A 14,364-nucleotide genomic window follows, 5' to 3' on the forward strand; every position below is an offset into this window, starting at 1 on the left:
AATGTTTGAAAGCTTTGCCAGATGGAGAACAAGCTCTTGTTGCCTGGCTCATGTCCAAGCGGTGCACCGAGGGGAGGGAACCGGAGGCAACATTTCACTAGGAAGTTTTCAGCTAATCATTTATTCCCTAGAAAATGCAGTTTCAGGGCAGATGAAACTATTTCTCAATGTAGGTCAACCCCTCTCAATAGTTTTCACCATTAAGAAAATTGGCTGGTGCCTCCAAAGTACCAAAATGAAGATTTTGATATTGAAGTTCTATTTGATTCTGAAATGATGCTAAACCCATAATTTCACTGCCTAAACCGTTTTCAGAAACAATTAATGAAAGCCGAGACAAGAGGACTAGATGTAAAGAATGGATGTGGAATGAGCCTATACAGATACATATTTTTTTGTTCTTTGAAACTTTTGGCATTTATTTCATTGTGACCATGTCCTCTGCTATGATAAGAGGTGGAATTTAAAGCCCAATCTGCTGTTCACTTGGTACGACATCTGAAGAAGTGACTTGGTTTTAATTCTTTGCTTTCCTTCAATATCTGTATAATACTTGCATATAACTGAAGGAACTACAAGGGACCCCATCTGTTCCACCACTTAGGTGTGTTTTCCTACCAAGGTTATAAGGGACTTTTCCCCTGAATACCACACATCCCAGATGTTCCTATCTGCGAAGAGCTGAGCTTTTCCTTGCAAAGAGGAAATGCTCCAGCCTCGGAAATGCCATACCAGCATCTTCCCTCCACCTTGCGACATTTCCATGTGGCTTGGCTCAATCTGAAGCGAGTTTGTTTTTGATTTAGATTTCTTTAGCTTCAGTGAAATAATAATAATCACCATCACCACCACCACTAAAAGGGAGCCCAAATGTTTTGCTTTTTGGTTTGGGTTTTTTTTAATTACCAAACTGAAGCAAAAGAACTTTTTCTGCCCAGCCTTACAGTTGATTATTATAAGCTAGACAACATCAGTATCGATTTCCAGACCATTAAGCTTCTTGAACTGCAAGGATTTTAACTCATAAAAAGTTACCTATGGTACTTGGAAAACACACAACAGAAGAGTTGTGTATTAACTGTATATAGCTGGAACATACTCAGGCAATACCAAGACTCCTACTGACATGTGTCAGGTAACATAGATCTTAACTGAATCCCCTGGCTAATCTAAGTCAACCCTAATTATCGGGACTGAGGATGGAAAACATTCCGTGTAATTATGATGATGCATCTCAACTCAGACACATTTACTGAAACACATCCCAGGGAAGGAACAGAAAACTAAAACAAAGCTCTTCATATTAAAGTAAGTGAAATGTAAGCAATGAGTAGGTCAAAAGGAAAAGACATATTAAAAAAATTCCCTCTTGTATTCAGTAATCAGTTTCACATGTAAAGTCATTTGCAAGAGGCTGTGTGGAATTCATTAAACGATTAAAATGGGCAGGGGGTAACTGAAACAGTATCCTTCAGAAAGCAGGGTGCAGCTTATTACAGAATTTCCTTCTTGACCTTAAAGCCTACCTTAAAATGGATGAGAAATTCAATGTTATTGAACTCCCCATGCAAAAGTGGTGTGCAGATCTACACTGAGACAGGTTCTGGGGGAGGGTTAACTTGGATGCTCAGGGAGGGGGACAACAGAGCCATATGTTCCCCCACTGCCATACAGAAATACAGAAGGGCTTTTCCTCCAGAGGCTAGCTTGCAAGCCAGGACAAGAAACACATGCAGCACTGAAGTCAGCCACCACTCTCTTTCACTTCTGTGAGTGGCAGAAATAAATCTGCTTGTTCTTTATTTGTGAAGCCTGTCCTGTGACTATCTTCAAGGACCTATTTTTTTTTTAATGAAGTATCCATGTAATCTCACTTTTTAACAGGAAAAAGAAAAATTCATGTGCAACGCAATGCTCCCATCCAGCCTGGCCTTGAACACTTCCAGGTATGGGGCATCCGTAACTTCTCTGGGCAATCTGTTCCAGTGTGGATGTTGTGAAACCCATTAAGAAAATAGTGTCTCCATCAGGGAGGAAGTCACCAGAGGTTCATTACAAAGGTGTAGCAGCAGCTACAGGATGGAACACCCAGCTACTGCCTGGATCCCAGCAGCAGCATGGCTAAGAAAATTGGAGATTAAAAAAAAAACCCAAACACATTGTATTTTAAGACTCTTCTCCTACCTCAGTTGACCCTCACCCACCATGAAGAGGGGATACCAGTAAGCTTTTTTTGAGATGTCAGTATTCCATGTGCTCTGCAGCCTATCAGAATCCTACAGCAACTCACTGTGTTTGATGTAGGGCCGCAGAGATGCCACAAGACAGGCTGCCATGGAAACATTTGTTTTCATTTACTGGTGTCCTGCACAATAAGGAAGTCTGAGTGGTAGAGGAAGGAAGAAACAGTACAAATTACCAAGGAGTTCAGACAGCTGAGCCTTTGAAAATTAAGTTTAATTATTTTACCATTAATTTATACAGATTATGTTATAGCTTTCTGATCTCACTTTGCGTTTAATAACATGTATATGTTTAGAGCAGAAATGAAGGCAAATTACAACCCGTTTCAGGAAGACACTTCGAATTAAGCTACATGTAAAGGAGAGGATGACAGCTGGCTCCACTTGCATCTTTTAATTAAAATGCAGTAGTCTAGATAACATAAAATTGAGATGGGGCAGAGAGGGAAGAGAAATAAATCCTAGAAACAGCATAATTATACTACAGTACTTGAAAACCCCTACTTAAAGTGGAAAGGAACCTAGAAATAAGTTCTTTCTAATTGCTTTCTTGTACCTTAGGAAAAACCTGAGCTAGTGTGTTCATTGTCTTTTTCAAGGTTATCTGAAACTAATTTGAAGTTTTGGATCTTGCTTTGTCTTTGGTTCTACAAACCAACAAATGAGAAGTGCATTAAGCAAGGCCAGTTTACTTAACAGAGAAGTTTTCAGCATCCTCTTGGAAGTGCACTTTTAGCCCAAGCTCTGGATTTGATGGCTTTTGACAACACACTTCTGAACCTGATGATGGCTGGGAGAATTCAATGAAGAGTCCAAAAAGAACCACTTCCATCAGGGGTGGACATCCAGGTATAAATCACTGCTCAGCATTCCTCTAAGCAGAATGCATCAACTCCTGTGACTGAGTGCCCATTAGAAACCTCCAGCTTCTTCACAACACAGGGGAACTATGTAGCCACTCTGATGCTGGTTTTCTTTGACAGAGTACCAGGGACAATGCTATCGTACAGCAAATACTTCTGCTCTGAAAGCCAACAGCTGTTCCTGGACATTTGAAGCACCCTTAGGTGGACATTCCTGTAGATACGTCTCATACAATATGAAAAACCCCTGGTGTCACACATGCAAAGTATTTAATGTGAGAGACTGAAAGGTAAAGCAGAAGGCAGTAAGAATGTCCAGCATTAAATATGCAATAAGAAAAAGGGGCTTCTGAAACAAAGGACATCAATGAGATAATGGATTAACCAAACCTGCCTCAGAAGCATCTCAATCTGTGAGTACGTGCACTTTCAGCTGTCAGGCCATTAACTGGATAAACACATAATTGATAAGTTCTAGGTTGCTCTCTACTTGAAAACAATAAGCTCCTTTTAAATGATATTAATATTTAACATACATAAAAGCATTTGCCATTAGCAAAGCACTCTACAGAGTACCTGATGGATTCTGCAATGATCTCCAACTCCCAGACTAGGGAATGCAAGTCTGGAGGGATAAATACCTGGCCTTCATCCAGACCAAGATACACTGACAGAGTTATTATTTTAGCTCAAAATTGTATTTATAAGTTTCTGATCCTTTTAGATTACACTGCTTTGTAGCCTTCAGTGGAAAGAAGCATGACACAGAGCTGGAAAACAAGAGCTGACAACATGGGATGACATTTCTGACTCACATTCACTGATTGTCACATCCCTAGCCTGGGCTACTGGTCCACACTGAAAGATGCATTTAAGTGGGTTAAACACAAGGAATAGAAATATTAAATATTTGATTACCACACTTTGTCCACCCTCTCCCCTTTCCATTAAGGAATTAATCTTAGGGAATTCACTGACGTCCATATTTTGTTAGGTCTTCCAGTATACTTTCCCCTCCCTGCCAGTTTAAAGGGATACAGTAATCTCACTTGTAGGTGATCCTTAAAATAGGATAGCGTTTTTCTGAAATGTGACAGATCATTTCTCATGCTGCAGCACTGAGTTTCTGTGAAATAGCCACAGAATTTTGTTATTACCCGAAATTACAGTAGGAGAACTTCACCTTCAGCCTTTTACATGATTTCCTGAGATGTCTCCTGAGACAGACCCTCAGTCTCCCTGCCCTATAACTCCCTTTGTGTATGTTTTTTCTCCCTGGCAGAAAAAGCACAGTGAAAATCACATAATTTCTCTTGGCTGGACATAGCATCCTTTTGCTGTAGCTAAAATTTATGCATATGCAAAGTGGTGTCCCCTGGTGATCTACTGAGTGATCCCATTGGCCGAAGTGGGCTGTGCCAGAGACGCACCTGCTGTTGCATCCTCAATACACACAATATGCTGACAATACCACCTAGGAAGGGATGCAAAGTCTGGATCACCCATTTAAGTTATGTAAATGCATGCACCACACCAGCTGCACTTGTTCCCTGAAATACCTGTGCATCCTAACTTCTGTTCCAATGAACACAACAGTCTTCCCATCATCATAGCCTTACAGCTTTGTCATTTAAGGATCCGTCCTTTTCAGAGCTCTATACTCATCAATATTATATTCTGCCTAGGAAGTCTGACCATTTTAGAAGCAGATAAAGTGATCATTGATGACAGTCAACACAACTTCAAAATATTTCAGCACTAAAGTAGAAAAAATACATACAAAATTTATATTGGACATTATTCAAGAGCTATTAAATATTCGCAATGTAGAGAAATCTGACAAGCAATAAAACATTACGGCTTCTATATGCAAGGATTTTGACACTTCAACAGAGTCCAAGTTTAGTGAAAAAGCAGAATTTCCTGAAAGGAAGTATTATTCATGGCATTTTTCTTTCTTTTTTTTTTTTCAGAAGTGGAAGTCTAACATAACAGATCTCTATTCCTGCTTAATCTTATATGTTAATAAAGCTCAGCCGGCTAGACAAGATTTCCATAGAAATCCTATTTGGCAAAATTTGCTTGATTGTATTCCAAAAAGTGACTCACATTTTACAACCAAGTGACTAAAGCTGAAATGAGTTTGACTCTTTCCATCAAAGCCAGTATTAGTCCATTTTCCAGCCTAATGGTTCGCATGCTAATCTTAACAGACAAAACTGGGACCACAGGTCAAGAAATTATAGAATCACAGAATGGTTTGGGTTGGAATATATAGTTCCAATGCCCCTGCCATGGGAGAGACATTGTTCACTAGAACAGGTTGCTCAAAGCCCCATCTAACCTGGCTTTGAACACTTCCAGGTATGAGACATACACAACTTCTTTGGGCAACCTCTTCCAGTGCCTCACCACCCCCACAGTAAAGAATTTCTTCTTAATATCTCATCTAAATCTACCCAATTTCTGAATTCTAAAATCTAACGTTTAAAGCCATTACCCCTTCTCCTGTCACTACATGTCCATGTCAAAAGCACCTCTCAGGCCTGTCAAGGTTCCTTTTGATAGCATCCCTTCCCTCCAGCCTGTCAACTGCATCACACAACTTGATGTCTTTGACAAACTTCACTGAAGATGCACTCAATCCCATTGTCCATGTTGCCAAGCAAAGATGCTAAATAGTGCCGGTCCCAATATTAACCCCTGATTAATGCCACTCCTCACTAGTCTTCACTTGGATACTAAGCCATTGACCACAATAGTTTTGAGTGTGACCACACAGCCAATTACTTACGCACTGAGCCGTCTATCCATCAAATCCGTGTCTCCCCACTTTAGTGGCAAGGATGCCATGCAGGACAGTTTCAAATGCCTCATACAAATCCAGGTAGATGGCATCAGTCACTCCTCCCTTATCCACCAATGCACAGTGACCCCATCACAGAAGGCTTCCAAATATGTCAGGCATGATTTGTCCTTAGGAAAGCCATACTGGCTGTCACTAATCAGTCCCTTATTGTCCATATGTCTTAGCATAGTCTCCAGGAGGATCTGCTTCATGATCTTACTGGCCACAGAGGCAAGACTGACTGGCCTGAAGTTCCCTTGGCCTTCCTTTTTTCCCCTTTTTAAAAATGAGGGTTATGTTGCCCCTTTACCACAACTTCCCAAATATAATGAATAGTGGCTTAGCCACTTCATCTGCCAGTTCCCTCAGAACTCATGGATGTATCTCATCAAGTCCAGAGACTTGTGCACCTTCAGGTTCCTCAGATGATCTCAAACCTGACCTTCTCCTACAGTGAGCAATTCTTCATTCTCTCAGTCCCTACCTATGCTTTCTGCAATGATTTAATAGTCACATAATATGTGGCCAGATGGCTATTACTAGATTGAAGGAAACAACACAAGACCTGGCCAGTGAAATTAAAAGATATTCAAAAGCATGGCTACTAAGTCGCTGCAAGAGCAGTAAAATCAGAGCTACTGTCTGAAGCTAACTCCTAGCATAGCAAAATTTGGCCCAGACTGTAAAGCTGCAGTTAAATAAAAAATCAAGTTCCGCACCTGCCACTCTCCAAAGCACTTAAAAAGAGAATGGTTGGAGGACACAAGGGCTGAGTGCTATCTGATTTTAAACACATTATGATTTGGCTCCCAGTCATGAACTCCTTTCTTCCACCCTCTCTCCTTCTTTGTGTTCCTGCAGAGTCTCCTTTCAAGCCTGCATCTCTACCTATACACTCTCCCATTCTCCCCAGGTGGCTTTCTTTGCAGTGCCCTGTGGTCATCCAAGGGAAGGCTGGCTCTTCCGAGCCTCTAACACACATTCTTACCCTCCTGGCTGCTGCTGGGCCAGAGCTCAGCCCTGCCTTGTGTGCATGGCCTCCTGATCTAAAGCAGGCTCAGGACAGGCTGGTCTACTGCCCAAAGACCACTTTGGTGCCAACAGCTGAAAAGAGAAATGGGTTCACACTGAGATGAGTCCACTCTCATGCTCACTCCAAGATGTGCTGAATTTGCTTATTTTCTGCTTCTCTGTGACCTTGCGGGGTTGCAATCAAGGCATCCCCTTAGCATGGGTCTGCCTGTAGGCACAGACTGGTTCTTAAGTGAGAGTGTGGCAAAGACCATCCCTTCCAAAAAAAGGCTCCTGGTAGAGTCCTAGCAAGGAAGGTGAGTTTCCTTACAGAAACCCACCCAGGACCTTTGTGCTAGTAATGTTTAGACACAGTTAGGATTCACAGACACTATGGATGAGGACATAAAACTCCCCACTTTCACTGCTACTCACTCTCTCCTCTGTCTTCCCTAGGTATCTCTCATGCTCCCACTAATCTCATGATGATCAGAATTAGTCTGGACAGTGACTCAATGTGAGCCTCAGCTCAGCAGAGTACCAAGGAAAAGAGAAGCCTGATGGGATCAAAATCCTTTGTTTATGGACTTTGCTGCCCATAATTAATTTTCTGCATTCTGTTGCAGCATGTGCTGACACAAAATTAATCTAAAGACTCCATCTCCTCCAGGGACTGCTCAAATCTGTGCAATGTCTTCAACCTCCAGAAAAAACAACAGAAACATCTCTGTGCTTGGCACTGGTAAAATATCAGACCATTCACTCTTTTCCTTTAACTAGGAATCTAATTTCAACTATTTTCCTCCAGACAGGATGAACAAAAACAAAGACAAAAAGCGATTTACCTCTACTTCACATGCATATTCCGATCCGTCCAGGAGCGTCACTTTGCATTGCATATTTTTCGGTTTCTTGACAATCTTTAGAGGAGACCTGGAGAGTTTGCTAGATGATGATCTCTGTGAAAGCTTGTCGTCCTCTAGCTGCTGGTATTCCAGCTGTTTCGCGCTTGCAGCAGCAAACTCCTGTTCTTTGTCTGTGTCCTAACAGAGAAAGAAAGATACTTTTTCAAGTGAGATAAGCCAATCATGCCGTGCAGTACACTATGCACCCAGTACCAAAGTATTTAAGTGAGCCTAGTGTGGGGCTTGGATGAGAAAGTCGCTGTTGAAGGATGGAGTCTCCTTTACCTATTGAAAAGACATCCCATATTCACCCCAACCCTCCTTTCTCACTCCAAAATGTAGAGCATATCCATAAAGGATGGACATGTATAAAAATACTCTAAGCTTCTATTTTTTCCATAGATACAAAATCCCACTTGGACTTCCTGGACCTGTTTGCTCTGTTGGAAATGCTGAATAATCGGTAAATGTGATAATGCGATGAACAGATATTCCTACAGTTTTTTGATATTACTTTCAAGTCCTCTACCTATGAAATCATATGATGCTTCCATTGTGTCAGACAGAACAGTAAAAGACCATCAGGTCTGCAATAATTTTGCTGTCTGTAAGAGAGCAGTACCTGAATGAGGGCATGGATGCCTGTAACAGTGTGAATTTGCAGGGGGATGCTGACATGCCTGGGAGAGTGAAAGGCTCTGTGAGCAAAGAGTTAAACAAACAGGATGGAAGTGAGGGACCAAACAACTTTCATGTGCAGCCAGCTGGCTAATGGATGATAAATACAGGATGAGAGGCTGAAATTTTGCTCTCTGCAGATGCCTGGTAAGTCCCTCAAGCTGGCAAGAACTAGGTGCTATTTGAAAGACAAATACACTGCAGGGAAAAGGGGCACGAAGAAACAAGTGTGCTTACTTTTGCTTGGGTTTATCTGAGGGTCAGACCATTTGAAGAGTTACTGTGACGCAGCACAGCCCGTAGTCACCACAGCACTAGATGAAAGCCAGAACAGCTCTACAGCATTTCACCTTGCCTAGCAACAGCTCTATGTCGCAGTCATTACCCTTCTCATCAGTTATGCCCCTGATAGTTTCCCAAACAAAACCTCAATGGGAGTGAAGTAATATCTAAGCTAAAACTTAAATAAAGTAAAATTAAAATAATGTATTTCCATTATCTCACTACAAGGAAAGAAAACCCAAACATATTTGGCTCTGAATGATGTCAGCCTAATAAACAACAAGCATTGCTGGAAATAGAATAGAAATTAATCCTCCAAGTCTGTTTCCATTCATTGTATATAATAAACTTTGAATGAAGCAAATCCATCCAAACGCTTTAATCTGCTTTGAGAGCAAAACAGCCTTGCATCATATAACCAGCAACAACAGTGTACTGCTAAATCACAGGGAACTTTCCCCTAGAGATTTCATACAAACAAGCCATAATCTTCACCTCTGCCTTTGGGTGAATGGGGAAAAAAGGAATTTGGAGTCAGCTGTACTACCAACAGCACCAGCTCCCACCAAAGCCACAGCAAATCACAAAGAGGCAAGGCAAGATCACGCAGTCCTCCTTAACTTGCAAGAAAGGACACACAGCCATGATCTCCTGGGCTTCCCTGGGCAGGGAGACTAAAAAGAAAGTGGAATTAGAAAGATAAAATAGCAAGAGCTGCTTTGAAAATCCACTTCATTCCCTGAGCCATGGAAATTCTTCCCCAGGAGCAGTCCCATGCCAGCCAGCTCTTTCCCATCTGGCTCCAGCACTTGAACACCAGCTCTGTGTCTGGATGTCAAGGTTCTCACATACCTTGAAAGCTGGTGGGAGATGAAAGAACAACGCATGTCAGTGGAATAGCTGTTTGCTTAGAATTTAACACTGTGAGGAATGGGGAGAGCCCCTCCATACTCACAGCAAGGCTGAAGGTCAGTTACCCCTCTACCACAACGACGGCCAACTGGCAAGTGGTCCAACCTACTGCACCAAGAACAAGACTGAAGATGTCTCCTGCTAGGGACTCTGGGAAGAGCTGTGTTGCTGCTGAAGGGCTCTTTGATGATTTTCATACACTTTGTTAAAGAAATCTGCCAGGGAAGGTGCACATGCACATGCGTGTGTGCAAAAGTCATTCCAGGGCTGGAAAAAATATACTGTCATACCTGGTGGTTCATTAAGATTTCTGATGTGAGAGTCAGAATCCCTCTCCATCGAACCAACAACAAAAACCCCAAAACAGATACATGGAGTTAATCTTTTTCAAGAAAACAGACAAGCTGCTTGAGAGAAAAGCACATAACAAGGGAACCAAGCAGCCATTTAAATTTTAGAATCATCTTCTGCCTGCAAGTGTGTCTGCAAATCCTAATGGACTGGTGATTATATGTCTTCATTAAGATATTTGGTATCTCAAGACTATAGCAGATATTTGCTTATTTATAAATAGTAAAAACCCCAGTATTGAGGTTATTTAATTTTTTAAGGTTCCCATCTACATGAAGATCAGGGAATGTTAAAATCATACAAAGGATTTTCTCTCATTTGTCTGGAGAACAAAACATGCCAAGAACTATTACAGAAGATTCCCCAAACTATGCTGACATGTTCAGGCACTGAGGTACTTTCAGACTGTATTAAGCATCTTCTCCCTAAAGAAACCTGACATCCTGGTATCTTGGAAGAGGGGAGGAAAAACTGGCCAATGAAAATCCATGTACTCAGTGAATTATTTTGAATCCTGCAAGCACAGTTGCCTTTTCTCTTAAATTCTTCTCCAAGATATTTCTGTGCTTTATTTCTGCAGTATTTTCAGTGCTGCAGACTAAATTCTCAGGCAGCACAAGCTGCTTCAGGATTTGTATATTTTTTAGCATGAGGTCTCTTCTTTTTGTCTATGTTACTGCACCTTACTCTGACACAGCATGTCCAATCCTTTCTGAAGCTGGACCCCTCTCAAAAAAAGTCTTTGGAGTCATAGGATTCAGCAGTAATACTCTTTGATGTTTCACAGCTTCTCACTGGAGTATGAAGTTACCAAGCCTGCACAACACATGAATCTCATCTACTGATCGTAGTTGCTCAGTAATTTTAGTGTCCAAACTCCACGATGCCTTCTTGCTTTTTCTCAACAAGATAAGAAGGCAGGAAGATAGTAAGACTGCATTACCATACCTGATAGGAAGGACTCATTTCTCTAGTAACCGCTAATCAACATTAAGAAGCCTTTTAGTTCTTCATTAAAATATTCTTTTTTATGTGTATCGAATGACAAAATGTCACTGCCATGGACTGGTTACTTAAATCTTTCTTCCCAAGGTTCTCTCATTGACCTTTTTAATGACACTGTTCCCAACAGCTCCATCCTCAGTGTTGCGTTCTTGTGATAGAGACACTAAAGCCACTACAAAATATACTGGGCAGATCACTGTAGGTGGATTTGACAGTCATTTTACAATATGGACTTTTGGATTCAATCTGGTCATCTCAGTGGGAAGGTCTCACATATCCCTTCACAAACCCAGTTATTCTATTACAGCTTCTTACAGACACTGGTTGACAAGCAGTGGTCTTTGGGAAAGGAAGGGATCATGCAAGTAAGATCATCTCAGTCTTCAAACTCACACCTACGTAAACAGAGATGAACAAGTGTGGTTCCTATGGAGTTGTTGTTGGGTTGTTTGTTTTTGGTTTTTTTTTTTTTTGCTATTGTGGGTTTTGGTTTGGTTTGTTGGGTTTTTCTACTGGGGACAGAAAGATTACTGAAGATGTCTGGAAGAACAAAATTAATAATACTTATGCCTAGGCTTGACAGAATTACACTTTAAAATAATGCCAGTTTGTGCAGTGCCTTTCGCTTCTGGACAAGCATCCCTGCCTCTTTTTCCCAAAGCAACTACATGCAATTTCTGATCTCTTTCAGAAACCAAGATTGTTCCTACACATAATTGGTGGGTGTGGGAGCAAGAGCAGAGGTGTCTTGGGTGTGCATGGCGTGAGGGTGATCAAGGGTTACATTAATGGTAAAAGTGGTTGGCAATCAAAAAAATAAGCAACTCTTCCTATGGTTGATCTCCAACAGAAATAAGCACGAGAAATCCTGCTCTGCCATGTCTACCTCTTCAGCTATTAGACATAAGACATCTCTTTTAATTTGGTCCCATAATCATTTGTTGCCCCAAGCATTTATGTAATGCACCCCTAAATGAGGGAGATACATAAATATTTTGTATCTGAAATTGCTCACCTCCCCACTTTTTCCCCACCAGCAAGTTTAGGCTGTAGCTCTGTTTAAAACCCAAACACCTCACATCAACACTGTCTTACAAGTAGGTAAAACAACAGGACCCCATTTTTTAAAGGGTGAAGGAGAGGATTCCCCTCTTCAAGTGTGAATGCAATCAAGTGAAGGTCATAACCTTACAGAACTAAGAGATGTAATTTGCAGGTACCTCATTAACTGTGTGTCACTTACCCATGAAGAATAATGCCTGTTAATCCTATTGACTGGAAATTATTAACAGGGAAAAAGAAAGCAGCTTCCTCAAATTTAATAAGTGCAACAATAAACCAAATGGAAAAGAATGTGAAAGCTCATCTGAAACTTATTACATGAATAGTTAGAGCAATTATAATGCAGTCATTTCAAAACTATGAGAAGCTTAAGGGTCCACACATTCTTCATGGCTCACACATTAGACAAGCAAGCATGAAATCAGTTTTTAGCAGGTATCAAATAAATAAACTCTAAAAACATCTTCAGCTTCTTAAAAACTGGCACTGTTTGCTGTTTAATGCAAATGGAAGACTGCACATGTTTCCTGCTTAGTTAGTAAGACTTCCCTTATATTTAAGCACTGGAGACAGAAAGACCTAACACGAATTTCAAAACACTCTGCATCAGAACTATTGTTTTTTAAAACAAAAGACCAACCAGTCAAGATCTACACCATCACACGAAACATCCTTCCACACGTATCTGAATATGTATTTCCACTCCTAGCACACCAGGCTCCTTTTATCCCAGGAGTAATAAGTGGGGGCATGTAACTAGTGGGGTGCAGCAAGCATGCATGCAGAGGCTCCCTTACCTGCTCCTTTTTCACTGGTGTGCTGTGGGCTGCCACAGCCGAGAACTGCTCGAGCGCGTTATGATGCTCTTCGCTAAGCTGCTGCTGGTCCTGCGGCTGGGTCTCCGCTGCCCCTTGCTGAGCAGGGCTCTCCTGCTGATCCTGCTCTTTATCCTTGGACTCGGAGTCCGATCCTGATTCCGTAGTCATGGTTGGTTATTCTGTAAAACAAGGTGAGCAGACCTACTGAGTATGATCTCGTAGCCGTGAATTTGTAAGCTAGGCTTACAAAACAGAGAAACATCAGGCACAAGTTTTAGTCTCATATGATCAGCTTTTAGAACTAAGCAGGACTGACAAGGTTCCCTAGAAAACCTTCCCTGGTACAAAAGAGATCTAAATGCAACCATACTCTAAGGAAGAGCACAATGCCATAAGACCTTATTCTACATTATGGTGCCAAGAGGATGGTGCCAGACCCTTTTTCAGTGGTGCCCAGCAACAGGACAAAGAGCAATGGCCATAAAGGAGAATAACATACTGAGAAAAGCTCATGTGACTGAGGGCCCTAAATCCAACACAATTCAATGAAGCTTGGGTTTCTGAACCATGTGGAAACTTTTGCAAACACTACATCTTTTGTTCTTTACATTAAAGTCAACAGGGCTTGAACTCCTCAGCACCTGCACTCCCTTTCAGAAATGAAGTCAAGTACTTTCAATGCTTCCAGGCAACATACATGCTAGAAACATCTGAAGTGGGCCCACCAACTTCAGTGCAAATGTACAACTGTCCTCAAGCCCACTTCCGTCCTTCTCACTTGAATTCATCATCACTTCTGCCATCTTTTTCTCAGTGCTAGAGCATCCAGAAGAAAAAATACTTCCATTAGGACATTCTATGCGTTAAAGTGAATATGACTTTCCTTGAATATGAGCAAAGTTTCTAGGTTTGAACTTAGCTTTGTCTAATACTAAATGAAAATTAAAACATTACAATATTAATTTAAAATCTTAACTATTCCAATTAAATAATTTAATTATAAATATATGTGTGGCACCCAATTCTCAAACTACATACAAGCTATACCCAACGTTAAAAAATCATACCATGATTTCATATCAAAACATAGATTTGAAAAAGCAGACTTTGTGCCACTTCAGCAGAGTGTGCTTTTATGTTTGTTACTCATATGTTCTTAGTCCTTGTGATCTTATCCTTGAGCATTTTGCTTTTAAGCAACTTGAAAACAAACCAATCTGCTGCAATCTATTTCTGTTCATCATCAGACCATAATTTCTTTAACCTGGTAACCATAGCTACTATGTAAATATAAGCAGTTCCACAAAATATACATCTGCTAACTCATCTGCTAGGAAGTCACTATCAAACCTTAACATACACTACAATGTTTACTAGTAGAAGCAG

General features: G+C 41.0%; 1 protein-coding gene across 3 annotated transcripts in view; it reads right to left on the minus strand.

The window, feature by feature from the left end:
* EPB41L3 (erythrocyte membrane protein band 4.1 like 3) overlaps positions 1 to 13,153 on the minus strand; it is a 66,593-nt gene extending 53,440 nt beyond the window's left edge. For all 3 annotated transcript variants that reach the window (XM_034074603.1, XM_034074596.1, XM_034074591.1), the window contains exons 1-2: positions 12,958 to 13,153; positions 7,811 to 8,008 (exon numbers count right to left, since the gene is read on the minus strand). In XM_034074603.1, coding sequence (XP_033930494.1) covers positions 7,811 to 8,008; positions 12,958 to 13,146 — 387 coding nt within the window. In that variant the 5' untranslated portion in view covers positions 13,147 to 13,153. The remainder of the gene's footprint in view (positions 1 to 7,810; positions 8,009 to 12,957) is intronic.
* Between the last annotated feature and the right edge of the window lie 1,211 nt (positions 13,154 to 14,364).

Source organism: Melopsittacus undulatus, chromosome 1, assembly GCF_012275295.1.
Source record: "Melopsittacus undulatus isolate bMelUnd1 chromosome 1, bMelUnd1.mat.Z, whole genome shotgun sequence".
Lineage (NCBI taxonomy): Eukaryota > Metazoa > Chordata > Aves > Psittaciformes > Psittaculidae > Melopsittacus > Melopsittacus undulatus.